The following is a 16,835-nucleotide window of genomic DNA, read 5'->3' as shown; positions in this document are numbered from 1 at the left end:
TGTTCATGAGGGGAGGTTGCAGAGAGAGCTGAAGCTTAAAGCTTTTAGCTTTCCCTTGTGTAGGCAGCGGCTCTTCCTAGTTAGCCTTGCTGGAGCGGTCTACTCTCCTTACCAGTACCTGGCTCGTGAGGGCTCCTCTCTTGCTGCCCTTGGGGTTGCAGCATGCTGGGCTGGACCACAGCACTACTGTACAGATTCGAAGGTGGCTTAGGGCCCCTCAAGTAGCTGCTAGCAGGAGGAGCTCGACTTCTGCCTCCTGCCCCTCACACTCTGCCCTCCTCATACCTTGGCAAGCGCCCAGCCGCCCGGCCTCACCAGTTACTGCTAGGCGGCCCTGGGACCCTTTCAGTTGGCCCCGGGTGTCCCGGGGCAGCTCCGCGCATCGCGCCTCAGTCACTTCTCCGTGATCGGACTTCAGCCGGCGGCGCTGCCTGCTGCAGTAACGTCATCTCCGGGGCGGGGCGCAGGAGGTTACTCACCTGCAATGAGTCACTTATGCTGCCGTAGGCGGGGCGGGAAGCTTCGCGTTTTCTCTGCCCTGATTGGGCGCTGGGAGGAAGGCTGGCCAATCAGAGAGGAGGAAGCCTGACCAATCAGAGGGGAAAGGAAGAAGGCAAGAGCTTGGCCAATCAGAGGGTGAGGTATTAGCTGAGGATTCTGAGTTTGCGCAGAGGAAGGGACGTAGCTGGGAGATCTCCACGTGCGGCTGTTGGTGAGTGTGGGGCCTGGCCCGGCCCGGCCCGGCCCGGCTGGTGGGGCTGCGGTTGGGCTTCCCCTGCGGCGGGGCGGGGCTGGGCGGCCGGTAGGAGGTTCAGAGCTCCGAGATCCCAGAGCGGGCTTCGGCCACCCTGCTTTCGGGGTGCCCTGGCTCACCGCTTTACCTGCTTGGGAGTTGCTGTCCTAGAGCAGGGGAGGGCGGCTATTGGACTGGAGGTCCCTTAAAGAGTTTCTCCTGAGCTGTTGCAGGCCGGGGGTGCTGACCTGGCAAGAGGTGGGGAGGGTGGTCAGTCCTCTGCAGCCCCAGGCTGCTGTGTGCGCTCACTCACTCACTCACTCCATGGAGACTGCCCCAGGACACCGCAGGTAGTGAGCACTCAGCTGGGCAGATGGGATGGGGCCATGGGTGTGCAGGGAGCGGTGTTAGGAGCATGATGGGCTGGGGCTAGGATCTAGGGCGGAACCAGGATCTGTTCCCTGTGGTGGATGCTGGTTCCACAGGCAGAGACATGCAGGGGAAGATTGCAACCGTGTCTCAGGCCCCTGCCCTCATCCTACTCTAGACTCTGCTCCCTGCCTGCAGCTGCATCCCATCTTTCCTGGCCCAGTGCATTGTCCCTGTAGAGGTCCTGAGCCAGTCTCCATGGAGACTCCACTCTGTACAGCACCCCCAGCAGTGGGTGTGGAGTGGAGTGGACTGGTCAGAGCAGGTGGGGAGAGTGAGCTGCCACCACAGGGGCTGCCAGGAAGCCCAGTCCAGCCACACACACCACAGCCCAGACTGCCCCCCACGCCTGAGCCAGGTAGGGCAGAGGGACCTGCCACAGGCTGGATAAACTCCCTTGGTGGGCTGGATCTTGCCTCCCCCTCTCCTAGAGCCAGGATAGAGGTGGGCAGAATATGTTATCCACAGAATGGCTGGAGACCTCATGAGGAGGTTGAAAGCTGCCTAACACTTTGAGTACCTATGGGCATGTTACTTTATTCTACTTTTCCTTATTCCACAGAGGAGCAGCAGCACAATGGGGCGCAAACTTGATCCAACACGGAAGGAGAAACGTGGCCCAGGACGCAAAGCCCGTAAACAGAAGGGGGCAGAAATAGAGTTAGCCAAATTCCTCCCACTTGGTAAGCCCAGCTGTTTTGACATCCCTGTCCACCCATCTGAAGTGGAACGTGAACGTATTGTTTGGCCTTTTTCCATTACTAGAGTCTTAATTTGTTTGTTGTTTTTTTTTCTAGCAAATGATAACATTAAGAAAAAATTATCCAGTCATGGGCGAAAGAGGTGAGTGCACAGGCCAGTAACTCTCTTCCCCAGAAGAGACTAAAACCTTTGTGATTTCCAGGGTACCAATCCAAGTCTGGAAGCCCCACACCAGACTGAGATGAAGGGTTAGAGGAATATGTTGGGAGCTCTGGTAGAAAGGAGTCTATCTGCTTAATTAACGTGGTCTTCTTTTTCTGCTGTCACTTCAGAGCTGCAAAGAGACGAACAGGGCCAGGAAAACTTCAAACTGAGATGAATCTGCTTCTGGTGAAGAAGGCAGGAGGTGAGGAAGGAGTGATTGGGATGAAGGGCAAAGTGACCTGAATAACTTGGATCTTCTCCACAAAGGGTTGGATGTGTTCTGACATTCTTGATTGCGATGTTTCTTGGTGTGTTTTATTGGGCATCTTCCTTCCTTCAATCCTCAGCTCCGAGGGAGAGGGCAGAGAGTCTAGTAGAGCTTGGGGATTCTACTTTCCTTGCTGAATTTTGTCAGGTATTCTGCCTGAGGTAGCTGGAAAAGCTTTGAAGGTTCACAGTGGGGTGCCAGACAACACTGTGCACTATTCATGGATATATAGCCCTTGTGACTGGGGAAAATAAGGCAATTCACTTATGCCAAACTACGCCAGTCCAGTTTCTTCTTGGGCGAAGATGGCACAGGCTGAGGGATCACAGGAATTATGGGAAAGAGCATCACTGGCCCTTTCTCCCCTGCCATTCTCTTTCCCCCACCCTGCAACAGAGTTAATTGTGGAGGCAACAGAACAAAAATACAAGGAAACTCCTATTTTAGTTTTATCAAGTGTTTTTGTCTTTTTAACTGTTTATTAGCAGACAAGTCCGGTAAGTTTTTGCATTAAAAAAGGATTTTGATGGAGGTAGCTCTGTCTCTGTGTTGGCTTTTACTTGGTCTCGCCTGTGCACTCTCATCTCAGTAAACAAATGCAAAATAATATATAAACGGTGTTTGTTAAGTACACTGCTGTCAGTGCCATGGTATTGGCATCCCCAGAACTGACCAGCTTCTTTTGTTTTTTGGGGCTTATAATAGTCAGTTTTGGGACAGCAATTAGAAGGTTTAAAAACGAGGGGAGATCAATGCAGTGAGGCTAATGAACCCCTGTTCTCAATGCTTCTAATAATAGCCCTTAAACAGTTGCTTCCCCTTTACTGGTTTTGGGCCAGTTCGAGTATGATTAGTTACAAAGTAGACAGTGATTCTGAAAGATGCCATGTCATGCATGTATGTAACTGATATGCAGATAGCCAGTGTTTGTTACATGAACATTAGGCAATGATACTGCATTGGTAATGTGTTCTGCAATTAATATGAATTGTGCACTTACCTGGACAATACAAGTCAAGTACATTGCATAATAAGGTTTTCTTGTTTTGTGGGTTTTTTAATTTAAAAAAAAATCCATTCCCTTCATGGAGATGACATCTCAACCCTGTCTATGCTATTATGGGCAGCTGCAATAGCTGGAATTTAAATGTACACTTAGCATTGTGTTGAGAAGTCTGTTATCTTGTCAACTTAACCTTGAATCAAATTTAATTTGATAAAATTGACCCTTGAAAATTCATCTTGGTTAGCCCTTGGTATTGTGAGCATGTTGGTTCAGTGCTGGCTCTCTATACAACACAGCCTCAAATTGGCAATTTTTGGTGATTTTAATTTCATGGTGTTTAATGTCCAGTATCATTCAGCTGATACAAATGGAATAGGTTTTGGAAACTAGCTCTGCAGGTTGGAGAGGGAAATTCTTGCTAGATCCAAGAATCAGATAATGAGGAGGACTTAGAACTTGCATTTATGTTAGTGGGTCATGGTATGTACCTAAATTACAGAACCTTCTGGGTAGGCTACTGATAAGAGGCAGGAACAGGTCTACAGCCCAACCTTTTATTTGCTTGCATCTTAAAACATGAGAACAAACATTTATCCCAAAGTCTATCTGGCTGAATCACAACAGCACAGCATAGATTGTCACCTATACTGCCTGGGGAGACTCAGGAGGAGGGTGGCACACAGATTGGCAGCAGGTCTTCTGGAATTTGCAGAGTTCTCCAAATTTCCCTCCAACCTATGGAGAATTTCAATCCCCAGTCTCTTCCCTGTCTCTCCTGCTAGTTTATCCTCTATTGTTGTTGTCTTACCTGTCTATCACTCTAGTTGTTAAGCAACCAGCTCTGTCCGCATAACCTGGACCAGGTGTGGGAGGAGGGGGTAGTCTTCCTGTCTATTTGGGGTCAAGGCCAGTAGCCCCTTTCACTCCACCAGGTAGTGATGATGCTATGGTGATGCATAGGGGGTGCACTCTGGGTGCACCCCCTACAAAAAGGCACCGCCGACACTGTTGGTGGCACCTGGGGGCAGTCGCCGCTTCCCTGCCCCCCCCCCTCCCCCTTGCTGCTGGTGGTGTCTGCAGATGGTTGCTGACCCCTGGTTGGTGCTTGCTGCCTCCCCTCCTCTCCCCTGCTGCCACCACCACTGGGAGCTCCCGACTTAACACTGCCACCAGTGTTGCCATCCTTCCCACCCTCCACCCCCACTGGGGGCATGCATTGTTCATGGATGATGCTTTTCCAGTTAGTTGGCTAGCAACCAACAACTGCTGCCCTTCATTGAGCCCCCAAAGGTGATGTCAAAAGGTCTATATAAACTGACTGCCCAGGAGGTTGGGCAGATCATCCATGATGAAGATTTACATGAGCTGAAACATCTGCAGCGCTCTCTTTCAAGATGCTGAAGTGAGTAGACTGCTGAAACCTCTTTAGATATAGCTTGCTGTAAAGTAGATGTGATCAAAGGCTACCTAGCCACTGTTTGCCCTAAGGTTATTCTTTAATACTTCTCTATCCTGCAACTTTCTCCAAGCCTTCCATCTGTAACCAATAAAGTTCTTCACTGTACCAAGCGTGGTAGACTTGTTGGGAGAAGCATGGCTTTGTGCCCCTTGGTTCGGCTGACTAAGAAAGCTGCTTTTTGTGCTTCAGGCTAGAGGAAGCACCCCAAGCTTTTGCAGTGGGTCAAGCGGGTGCTTGACAGGTCTATTACGCCTGTGTACTTCAAGAGGCACGTTGTCACTAACGGACCAAGACTCTTGAGTGGTGCCAGTGTTACCCCCAGGCTTGTGGGTGTGCTCCAGGAAGGGGGTTGGCCGGATGCAAGGTGCCCCAAGGAGGCACTCAGAGCCTGGAAGGTGAACAGGTGCAGTAAAGTGGGTGGCTTAGCACAGGAACACCCCCTACTGGCCCGCCACACAGCCTATACCCAATATTTATAGATGGCTGGTTTTAATATTCTAATAAATTACCTCTGATTGGTTCTATTGAAATTTCTTTGTTTCACTGAAACTTTTGGAACTGGATTAAACCAGAATTTTTGTGGACTTGGAAGGTGTCAATTATTTGGGATTTATATCCTTGAGGAAGAAGGAGGGTTTCTTGTCTCCTTTTCTTCCCCATTGTAGAATGCTGTTTCTGTTTCTTCTTTACCTTACTTTATCTCTGACAGGCTGTTTTTTATCTAAGCATTTTAACAAAAATATATCTATTATAGCAAAATAACTTCTAATACATTTGGTTACATCAATTGCTACTATTACTACTTCAAGATAAAGCTATGATATAACATATATGGGTTACTTAATGTGTGTTGTGTTTTGTGTCCTTTATTTGCTGACTAAGTTAATTGTCACGTCTGCAAAGCTTCACACTGGTTACTCAGAAACAGGCTTTGGGCCTTCTGCTTAGCACTTCTGCAGCTTGGCCTATGCCCCTTGAAAATGGTCAAGGCTGAACCAAGAGGCATTGAAATGCAGTCTGACTCAGAGCTGGCAACAGTAGTAAATCTCACCATTTGCTATTGCAAGTGTAAAGACTCATGTTTTTGATTTGCCTTCGCTAGTAAAAACAGGGTGACTCAAACTTTTTTTGGTTTTTTGTTTCTTTGTTTTTAAAAAGCCTTCTCTATATGTGTGTGTGTGTGTGTGAGAGAGAGAGAGAGAGAGAGATGAGGGCCATCACTGAGCTGCTTGTGAAAGACATTCTAATGTGACAGTGGAGGGACTGCAGCATGAGAATCATTTAGAAACGCCTGAGAAGCATCAGTACAGATAAATATAGCTGTAAAATAAATAAGTGTTTTTAATTCTTTTGTGTTTTCTGGGATGGGGCAGGGTTATATCCACATTTTACAGAGGAAACCAAATGACAGAGAAGCTGCCTGCCCACACAGCTGCAGTTTGGAATTAGAATGCATTCCATCCCATTCTGTACTGAACGATACAATTGGTTTTGAACCTGTTTACTGATCATCAGTTGTCTTCTGCCCACAGCTGCTGAGCAGCCATCACCACAGAAGAGGAAAGACCCCACAGGGTTAAAGGAAAAAGCTTCCCATCGCCACCATCAGCCTGGCTTCAGCGATGATAATTCAGGATGGCTGACTCCTGTGACTAAGCATGCAAAGTTTGAGGAGAAAGAAGATGAGCATAAGGAGCTCAGTGACAGCGAGGGGGATGAGGACTCTTGGGAGAATGAGGAGGACAATGGGAGCAATGAGGAGATAGTAGATGATTATGGTGCCTCATCCTCTGAGGAACAGGAGGTAGGAGCCTCTGACCTATGTGGCACAATGAGTAGATGGACGTCCCCAGTAGGGAGTGGTGTGGGATTTGTGCCCAATGGAGCTTCTATGAAGATGGAAGTGGTTGTGGGGCTTACGAAGGGTGAGACATCATCCCCTTGGGAGAGAAACCTCAAGAGTAGAGAATGTTCATGACAGTACTTTCTCCTGCCTTTACCTGCTGGTCTGTGCACCCACCTGAATGGAGTGAGTGTTATGGGAATAGCAGGGACTGGGCACATGGGTTTTCATTAATCTCCCCTCTCTCTTCATGTTCAGCTGTTGCCCATTGAACAAGCTGCCCGAAAGGACAAGTCTGACAGGTGAGAATTCAAGCTGCTCGAAGCCAGTGGAGGGTCTCCTGGATTGTGGCAATAGGGGAGTTGGTGGTGGCCATCTACTCACGCTACTTCAATAGGGCTGTGAGCTGTGGAGCTTCCTGAGTTCGCCTTGCTTTTGCACGTGAACACTTTCCCCTTTTTTTCAGTGAGGATGACAGTGAAGATGAAAAGCAGGGAAGCAGACCAAGCTTGGGACAGAAGGAAGAGGAGGACACGGACCTGCAGCTCAATGTGGATATAGATGAGGAGTTTGTGTTGCCCAGCTGTGAGGAGATTCAGAAAGAGAATATCCTTCCTTCTGCTATGTTTGTGGCTTGTGAGCCACCTGCATCTAGCAAAAGCATACACTCTCAGACCTGCATGTTGTGAAGTATGGGCGTTATGCTCTTGGTTTACTGTTCCTGAGAAACTACAGTAACGTACAACAGAAACCCAAAACACTTCTGCCTGGGTTGGGTCATGCTTCAGCTTAATGGAGCAGGAGCATTTGTTGCACCATATATGAAAGCAGTTGTGTGTTAGACAGCTGAAACCCTCAGAATCCTAGTAGTGTAGGGTTGACAGGGACCTCAAGTGGTCATCTAGTTCAGTCTCGACACCCTGCATTAGCTTGGGATCAGTATACTTTGCTCTTCCCTGACAGGTGTTTGTCTTACTTGTCCTTAAAATTTACTGTGCAGCTCTGCAGCAGTGGGTTTCAAACTATTTAAATCTCAAGGCAACCCTCAAAGCATACCAGCTCTTTTGTTTTCACTCTTTCGCTTGCAGAACAGTAATAGAGGAATTCTTCTGTGGCAAGGAACTCAGAAAGATCAAAACCAGGGCAGAAGGTTTTTAACACTTATGAAATCCTATTTCAAGTCTCTGCATTTATTTTATGAATCATGTTTTCTCTGTTAGGTCTGCAAACATGGCATGGCACTCCAGCAACCTTAAAAGGATCTCAAGGCACCCTGGGGTGCTTTGGTGCCATGATTTGAGAATCACTTGTCTAGAGCATCCCCAGGCAGTTTGTTCCAGTGCAGTGTCACCTTTTCAGTTCCCAGACTTTAGTAATCCACCTGAATCGTGCTGATTTTGCTGCCCCCTCCCCTTATCCTATGCCACTGTCAAGTAGACATAAAGAACAATGAATTGCTATCCTCCCTAATCTTTGACATATTGGATGACTATCACCATGAGGGTGGGTGGGTGTGTCTGTCCATCAATTCGTTTTTTCTTTTAGATTAAATAAACCCATCTCCCTAATCCTTTCCTTGCAAGTCATGGTTTCTCAATCTCTTACTATTCCCATCATTCTCACTGGGATTCTCCAGCTAGCCTGCATCTTCATTAAAGCATGAGATCCAGAGCTTGATGGAGATGCCCCAGCTGAGGCTTCCTCAGCACAGGTGCTCTGTGGTGCATGGCAGGAGTTGAGCAGTAAAGCTCATATGTAATCAGTGCTCAGGCCTTTGCTCTTATTCCTTGACTTTTCTCACCTTTTGAGCCACCTGATCTGCATGTCATTCATCAACGCATCAAGGACAACATGGAAGTGCTGAAGGACTTCCGGAACAAGCGGGAAGAGGGGCGTGCACGGCAAGAATACCTTGTGCTCCTTCGCCAGGACCTTGTTGCTTACTACTCCTACAGTGATTTTTTGCTTGAGAAGTTCATGGAGATCTTCCCCCTTCCTGAGGTATTGTGCTTTTCCCCTGCCCCTGCCTTGCTAGACCTGGTTAGGGGTCTGGATTTGTCCAGCCTTCCTCCATACTGACCAGTATTCACCCATTTGCCTCCCCTCTTCCCTGGGTATGGGGATGTCCTGTTGTCTTTCTCACTCGTTTTCTTCCTTCCCTTGCCCAGCTGGTCAACTTCTTGGAAGCCAACGAGGTTCCTCGCCCCATGACCATTCGGACCAACACCCTAAAGACACGGCGACGGGACCTGGCACAGGTAAGTGAAGCTCTATGGCTCTTCAGCCCCTACCCTACCCTCTCCCCATTGTGAAGCTGAGGTCTCACTGTTTTTCTTGTATTTCAGGCTTTGATCAATCGTGGAGTGAATCTCGACCCCCTGGGGAAGTGGTCAAAAACTGGGCTTGTTATCTACGACTCCTCCGTGCCCGTTGGTGAGAAACTTTCCCTTCTGTCCCAGGGCTGAGCTAGCGGACTAGGAGCGCTTCAGTTTCTCATGGCTCTATTATCTTGCCCCCTAGGTGCCACCCCAGAGTACCTGGCTGGACACTATATGCTGCAGGGAGCTTCTAGCCTCCTCCCCATCATGGCTTTGGCTCCTCAGGAGAATGAGCGCATTCTGGACATGTGCTGTGCCCCTGGAGGCAAGACTAGCTACATAGGTACTGGATTGGAGAGAGGGGTAGCTGGGTATGGGCATGGGGGCCAGGGTGGTGAAGCTCAGGAGGAAGGTGGTGGGGGGGGGGGGGGGGGGGGTCCCTTTTGGGACTTCTTGCAGGGAAGGATATTGGGGAAGCAGGCAAAGGAGTTATGGGGGAAGGGGACGAGGAATTCTGGTCCATAGCAATGGAGGGTGTTGCAGATGTTCTGGGTCCTGATGTGACACCTGCCCTCTGGCAGCTCAGCTGATGAAGAACACGGGTGTGATCTTGGCCAATGACAGCAGTGCCGAGCGACTGCGCAGCGTGGTGGGGAACCTGCACCGCCTGGGCGTCACCAACACTGTTGTGAGCAACTGTGACGGGCGACAGTTCCCCAAGGTAGGACGATGGCACAGCAAGCTCCTGTACATCATGTCAGTTGCAAGGCTTCTGTGGATTCTCCTTGGCTGGGCCATGTCCTACCACATGTTTGCTACAGTCTGTATGGGGCCAAGCTGTAAGAAAGACACATGCATGGGCTGGGGGACCAGGCAGCATGGAATGGCTCTCTGTCCTGTCCGGGCGCTGTATTGCTCTAGCTCAGCTTCACATGGACGGGGCTTCTCAGAAGGTCTAATTCTGCCCTTAGGTGCTGGGAGGGTTTGATCGAGTCTTGCTTGATGCCCCTTGCAGTGGCACAGGTGTGATCTCAAAGGACCCTGCTGTCAAAACCAATAAGGTAAGTAACCTTCCCTGCTCTTTGCTGAGGGGTCCTCTTTAGTTGTGCTACTGCCCCATGTCACCAAACCTGTGGCTTCTCATTGCTGCTGGTAGCTAAAATCAGCAGGAGGTGGTGGCAAGGGTAAGGGGCAGAGAGTGGGGAGGGCTGGGATGATTTAGTTCACTTATGTGGCTACAGACTCAGGCAGATGTAGGTTAGATTGTAAGCCCTGCTGCACACTCTAATAGCAGCAGCTGCTCCCCCTACCCTCTTACATAGACTAAGTGCATGTTTGTCCATATCTTGAGAGAGACTTTTGCCTACTGGCTCATTGAAGTGGAGTGGTTCTGGATTGTTTTGTCCCTACATCAAGATGCTTGGAACAGAGAAATAAATTTTAAGGAATGATTCCTTCCTTTTGTGTTCCCACCGTGTACACGCGCGCATCCCTTTCCTTCCTCTCCCCTTGTTGAATCAGGGGAGGGGATGGAGCCTGAGAAACTAATCCAGGTCCCATTGCTTCCTCCCATGTGCTTCTCTCTTTTTTTTTATCATGGGTCCATTTGCAGCAGAGAGCAGGGTGAGCTCTGCATCTTTCACATTCTAACCCATCTGTCTCCCTCAGGATGAGAAGGATATCTTGCGCTGTGCTCACCTGCAGAAGGAGTTGATCCTCAGTGCTATTGATTCAGTCAATGCTGCCTCAGAGACGGGGGGCTACATTGTATACTGCACCTGCTCCATCATGGTAAGTGCCCTTGGGGCTCCAGGTGACTGGCCTCAACACCAAGGGAGCACTTAAGAATTGGTCAGTCAGTCTCAAACTTCGATGTCGGTCTCTGGCAGGTGGAAGAGAATGAGTGGGTAGTGGATTATGCCCTGAAGAAACGCAATGTTCGTCTGGTACCCACGGGCTTGGACTTTGGCCAGGAAGGATTTAGCAGGTGTGTGACGTGTCAGGCCTCTGATTTGGCAGCTCTCGCTTCCCTCCCTAGCGAGGAAATTTTCATATTTTCTTCTTTATCTTCCCTCTCTCTACCCCAGATTCAAGGATCGTCGCTTCCACCCATCCCTCAAATCTACACGGCGTTTCTACCCCCACACCCACAACATGGATGGGTTCTTTATTGCCAAGCTCAAGAAATTCTCCAATGCCATCCCCAACGTGCAGAAAGGTAACTGAATTACAGAGCTCTGCCCTGCTCACTTACAGTACCGGCTGGGATGAGAGTAGCAGAGAGCTCCCAACAAAACAACGCTGATGCTAGCTGCAGTATATCCTGCCATCTTAATGGAATTGTGGAAAAATTGGGCTGGAAGAGCTATCGGGAAATCATCTAGTTCAGCCTCTGTTTAAGGCAGGGTCATCCCTGACTAAACTATCCCAGCCAATTTTCCATCTGAATTGCACTTAAATTTCCAATACCAAAAATTCCACTCCCCTTCCAAGCAGTCTTTCGCAGTGTGTTCCTACTTTGAACTGGAGAAGCCGTGATTTTCAACTGCTTCTTGTTTCAGCCCATTACTTTCCATCTGATCCCTGATGGACATAGCAAACAATCAATTACTATCCTCTTCTATAATAACCCTTTTTGTATGCAAAGATCTATCAAATTGCCTCTCAGTCTTCTCTTCTGATTTAAATAGCTCTAGTCCTTCCAACCATTTCTTGTAAATCATGGTTACCAGATCTCTCATCACTTCGGTGGTTTCTTGCTGAACTGTTTCTAATTTGTCTTAATCTTTCTTGAAGTGTGGTGCCTAGAACTGGCAGGTGAGGCTTCATATGCTGATAATTGGAAGGATCAACAGAAGTCATTTAAAGAAGTAATGGAAGTGATGCATCCCAGTGTGCTGTTAACTTTTTTTGATCTAACGTAACATTCAGCTTGTCTACCACAAACCCGTTTTAAGTGCAGAATTTCATCTTATTAATTCAGACCTATTTCCAGTTTGTCAGGGTTGTTTGGAATCCTAATCCTGTTCTCTGTAGTGTCTGCTACCCCATTTAACTTGGTCTCAGCTACAGATTTACTACGAAGCGTGCATTCAGTTCTGTTCTCCAAGTCATTTAATGAAAATGAGCAGTACCAGACCCAGGGCAGAGCCCTTTGCATACTTCTTGATGCTTTCTCTCAGTTAGACATTGACACATTTGACTTAGAGCATAATCATCCAATTAGTTTTGAGCTCATCTTACCATAGTTTAGTGTTGGAAGCCTTGCCTGAGTGAAATTGTGGATGGGGTTGAACAGTGGTTATGATACAGAGTCTGTCACCGTAGCATATAGTGGAATTTGGTTAGTTCAGCATGGCTTAGACCTTGTATAGACATTCATTTTCTCTTGGGAGAATTGCTGGTCTCCCAGGAGAAACCATGAGTGGTACACCATGTTCAGGCTTTTTCTCCCAGAGTAAAAATGGCCACTCCAGGGGAAGCATAGCCTGGAAATAACCAGGGTTAAATCGCTCCCAGGGGAGAGTCTCCTGGGAGACCAAATGTCTGTACATGCTGTGGCTTCTCTCAGAAGAGAATATAGTTCTCTAGCAAACCCACTCCCAACCAGTCTGGGAGAGGCAGTGTGTTGCTCCCTGGACTGTGGTGCTCCAGTAGTGGCACCCCACATTGTGTTGCAGGGAAACAGGCTGACCAGGGGCAGCCTTGGTCAGCCAATCAGGGCTGCTCTATGTCCTGCTGCTATCTGTTGCCATGCAGACTAAGGAAGCTTGCAGAGCACATTGAGATATGTGCACAGGGTCCCCCCTTCCATGTCTTCATAGTGTCAGCACTGCATGCTCTCCATTCTTCAGGGCTTCAGCATTCAAATATCTGTACAAGTGGATCTGGGTAAGGGGAGTTTCTCTACTAGGAGAACAAACCTGGAAGAATTCTTCCAGATAATTAGTATGTATGTACACCTTTCTCTTGAATGGATGTGTTTCTCTTGACAGAGCCAGGTTTGCTGTTCCTTATTACCTTCAAGTGCTTAGAAATAGGTTCTCTGGCAGGCTTCAGTGTTTTTCTAGGTATCAAAGGGAATTAGAGTAGCCAGTCTAAGTCTTCCTTCCCCTTTTTTTTTTCCAGTTATTTATGAATTTACACACACAACAGCCAGTAGTTCTGCAGTTACCTCAGCCAGTTGCTTGAGTACTCCTGGATAAGTCTCATGAGGTGTTTTGACTGTTTTCTGCTTGTAGATGAGGAACCTGCCATAGAACCTGCGAGCCAGGAGCCTGCTCCCGAGCCAACTTCAGAGCTGCAGTCTAAACGGAGAAAGCTTGAGGGATCAAAAGTTGCTACGGGAAAGAAGATGCAACGACCTGCCTCAAAGGGAAGCTCCTTACAGAAGCAGGGCAGAGCCTCAAAAGCTGTCTGGCCCTCCCCCCGGACACTGGGGACTCGGCCAAATTCTAGGAAGAAGTACAAAATGCATCAGAGTGGACAATGATAAGGTGCCTTACTGAACATCAGTACTAGGTTTGCTTAGACTAGGAGGTAGAATGCACCTTATTCCTGGAGAGGTTTCAGGGTCACAAGAGTCTCCTCTCTGCTTCTGAAACTTGGGCACTGCTCCTTGACACAGCTGGTGAACATTGCCGTGAGGAAGGCTGACCAGAGGGGAAAGGTCAGGGGCTGCCCTGCTTCTACCCACATTGGGTGCTTCTTTTCCATGTTGTGCAGGTCTGGAATAATTGTTGTCACTGTTTAAGGAGCTGGGGCAATGTCCTGTCTCTGTGATCTGCTCTTCTGCCTATACTTCTCTGGGCATCTGGAATGGTCATTCCTGCCTCATTAAAGATTTTATATTTTGTGGAAGTATACAGTAGCAAAGTACATGCACTTTCATATGCGAAGAGAAACCATATTCATTTTGAATCAGAGGCTCAGAGTGAGCAGGTGCCTCTGCTTAGTGGTTAAAAGCTCTTTGTGGAGGGATAGGAGAGGGCCAGGGCAGCAGGAGTCATGTGTCCAGGCCCTGCTCTAGTGGCTGCTCAGAAACATAGAAGGTGTATGTTAGAGCAAGGACTGGGATCTAAGTTTCGTCTTTGGGATGGCCTGGGCCCTGAGGCTGAATTAACTCCATATTTGTGAACTAATGGATGCAAACTAGAACCAATATAAACAGAAATGACCAAGAACACCCCCGCCCTTATAACCAGTAGGTGAGGATAGTGCCGAGAGATGTGTACTCTAGTTTTCTTCTGGCAGAAGAAGTATTTAAATCCAGCTCTTGCACATGCTTGTGGAGGTACTCCTAACAAATGGGCTGTTGATTGGTGACGTGCTGCGGCTGCCTCCAGGAGCTCCCCATTTGCTTCCACCACGCTCCCACCGCCAACAGTGGTGCTGCTGCTGCTGCTACTGCTGCCTGTAGGAGCTTGCCATGCTATACCAGCCTCCAGGGGCATTCATGTGCTGGGGAAAAGCACCTTATTCCTGGAGAGGTTTCAGGGTCACAAGAGTCTCCTCTCTGCTTCTGAAACTTGGGCACTGCTCCTTGACACAGCTGGTGAACATTGCCGTGAGGAAGGCTGACCAGAACCATTAACAAATGAGAGAGTGGAAATATACACCCTAATTTCAACATACATCTGTGCAAAATCTTTCCTCTGGGGTTGATAAGTGGCCACTTTGGCCAAGGCTTGAAGGAGTTTACCAAGGGAAGCCTGAGACATTAGGGCCATGAAGATGGATGGGGAGAGCATAAATAAAGTTGCAAGGAAAAGTGCAGTTGGAATCTTCACTAAAAGGCCTGGGACTATGGAAAAAGGTCAGCAACCTGTATGGATTCCTAGCATGCCGTGTTGGGGTTTTCCTCTTGCACTAAAGGAAAAAATGCAAAGGGTTCTAGAAAGAGTATTACAACAACAGTTGGCAAGATTTTGCAACAGTTGCCTTGATCAGCCTGGACTGGGTCTGAGGTGAGAGAGTGCTTCTGATTCGGCTGCCATCACTTCTCCCTATGGCACAAGTGATGCCTTCCTGCTGTGTGGGCTGGATGCAAGGTCTTAGGCCATATGTTCCTGATCCCTGATATAAAGCAAATGTCTGTACCCACAGCTGTGATGAAAGTATTGTCAACTGCTGTACCTAATGGATTGTGCAATTAAAGTAAAATAATGCCCAACCCACTGAGAGGTTGGGGAAAGTCCCACCACCTAGTAGCAGGGTCGGACAGGATGGCTGTGTGTGTGTGTGTGTGTGTGTGTGTGTGTGTGTGTGTACAACTGTACACATGGAGCTTGGAGGAACTTAACTCCTGCCTTGGATGGCTTGGGGTGTGGATGGGGAGGACCCTTCTGCAGCTCCTGCTTGAGATAAATGAGGCAGAGGACAGGACTATTTTTACCTCCTAGGGACGTGCTGAGCGAGCACTGTGGAGTGCACATGCTGACTGGTCCAGAGTATCTCTGAGTAGCACCAACTGCCCAGTGTCTCAGCACCACTTGGGACCAACTGCCAATACAAGGCAGCCTCCACCACCCATGTGATAAGACCTGGGTGATGCACCAACAGGTCAGTGAGGACTAAGCTGTGGATACCAGCTTCCAGGTCCTCAGGAGACCCTTGGTAAGAGCAGAATCTGAGGCAGTGGTTTGGTGTGTATCTTAGATGGTGGCAAAAGAGCTGCTGCTCATGTTGGGGGTCATGTTCCCTAGGAGGTGCTACGGTAACCTGCTGAGGAACCCTGGCAGAGCCTGACAGCAGAACATCTGAACCAAGGCAGGACACGTGCACCACATCTGCCCTGTCTCACAAGAAGGCTGGGGGTTGCTATCCAGATATAAACTTCAGCACCTTCCTTCCTCCTACCCCATTCTTTTGGTATTTGCTGGCTGCAGGAGTGATGGATGTGAGACCTTGAAGTGAATTAGGAGCATCTCATGAGCACTCTTTTAAGTGCTCAACTTCCATCCCCATTGGGCAGTTTCTCCAAGCATTGTGTGCCTTCAATGCAGCTGGGTTCTGACTGAACCTGTCCCCTTCATTCAAAGGTTAACAGCTACTGCCTATCCAGTCAATTATTTAACCTCTCAGCAGGACTGGGCCACACTACTGTGGACTCGACTCAAGTCACAGCAGTGTTTGGTGTTAGTGCCGCTGGGTTGTGGCTGCTCTGCAAGTAAAATGCCCTGTACCAGAGTGACTGCCTTGAAAGGCTGATGGCTCAGCTCCTTTGCACTAGCTGTTTTCCCCAATAGGCTCAGCAATCTATAACTTGTTGCCATTTGCAGCTGGAAGGGACAGGGGCATCCCAGAGGCTGAAATCTCATCATGAGCAATGAGCTGGAGAGGGGAAGGTGGGGAAACAGGAATGGGCAGCCCAATAGACTCAGCACCTAGGCTGAGGCATAGGGGGGAGTGTTGTCTTCTCCTTCAGATGCCCTGTTCCTCTCAGAGATGGCTATGGGACTTTCTTGTCAGCAACCCAGATAGGTTCCTCCTAGGAGCTGTCTGGGGGAAGAAGAAAAGGTGGGAGAGTGTGGGTGTGGAGAGTCCTTTCCCAGCTTCCCCACCCATAAAGGACCTCTGGGAGAAAAGAAGAACACCTCAGCATCCTCCCCTGCTGGTGTCTCTGGCCAGGTTCACTTTCTGGACTTTCCTGGGTGATATAAAAGAAGGCCAAGCAGCAACCTCTTATGCTGCTCAAGAGATATTTCTCCAAATCATAGTGAGTACTGGCCTGGGATTAGGATTTGCTGTACTGCCTCTCCCTCGTGGCCTGAGACAACTGCCCAATCTCTGTCAGAGTGGGGTTGGAGGACTGGCCAGGCAGGGGTGCACTCAAAGTGGAGAGGCAGAAGGAGCAAGGGATGGGACACCAGGC

The 16,835-nt window shown here is 48.8% G+C and overlaps 1 protein-coding gene across 1 annotated transcript; it reads left to right on the top strand.

The window, feature by feature from the left end:
- Window positions 1-630: 630 nt before the first annotated feature.
- On the top strand, window positions 631-13,825 carry NOP2 (NOP2 nucleolar protein). Its single transcript, XM_006258365.4, has 17 exons — window positions 631-712; window positions 1,725-1,845; window positions 1,960-2,005; window positions 2,197-2,270; window positions 6,334-6,605; window positions 6,903-6,946; window positions 7,111-7,250; window positions 8,446-8,645; window positions 8,813-8,902; window positions 8,990-9,077; window positions 9,165-9,305; window positions 9,544-9,683; window positions 9,934-10,023; window positions 10,631-10,753; window positions 10,852-10,949; window positions 11,050-11,180; window positions 13,204-13,825. The coding sequence occupies exons 2-17, from the start codon at window positions 1,740-1,742 to the stop codon at window positions 13,452-13,454; spliced, it is 2,034 nt and encodes a 677-aa protein (XP_006258427.1). The 5' UTR covers window positions 631-712; window positions 1,725-1,739; the 3' UTR covers window positions 13,455-13,825.
- The last annotated feature ends 3,010 nt before the right edge of the window (window positions 13,826-16,835 follow it).

Source organism: Alligator mississippiensis, chromosome 1 (genome assembly GCF_030867095.1).
Source record: "Alligator mississippiensis isolate rAllMis1 chromosome 1, rAllMis1, whole genome shotgun sequence".
NCBI lineage: Eukaryota > Metazoa > Chordata > Crocodylia > Alligatoridae > Alligator > Alligator mississippiensis.
The sequence above is the reverse complement of the archived record's forward strand: the minus strand, read 5'-3'. Positions and strand labels throughout refer to the sequence as shown.

Excerpts from the sequence above, each read along its gene's own strand:
- NOP2 (XM_006258365.4), top strand. The coding sequence starts at position 1,740 with ATGGGGCGCAAACTTGATCCAACACGGAAGGAGAAACGTGGCCCAGGA. Across the intron at positions 6,606-6,902 it reads CATCCTCTGAGGAACAGGAG|CTGTTGCCCATTGAACAAGC; the intron begins GTAGGAGCCTCT and ends CTTCATGTTCAG. Across the intron at positions 8,646-8,812 it reads AGATCTTCCCCCTTCCTGAG|CTGGTCAACTTCTTGGAAGC; the intron begins GTATTGTGCTTT and ends TCCCTTGCCCAG.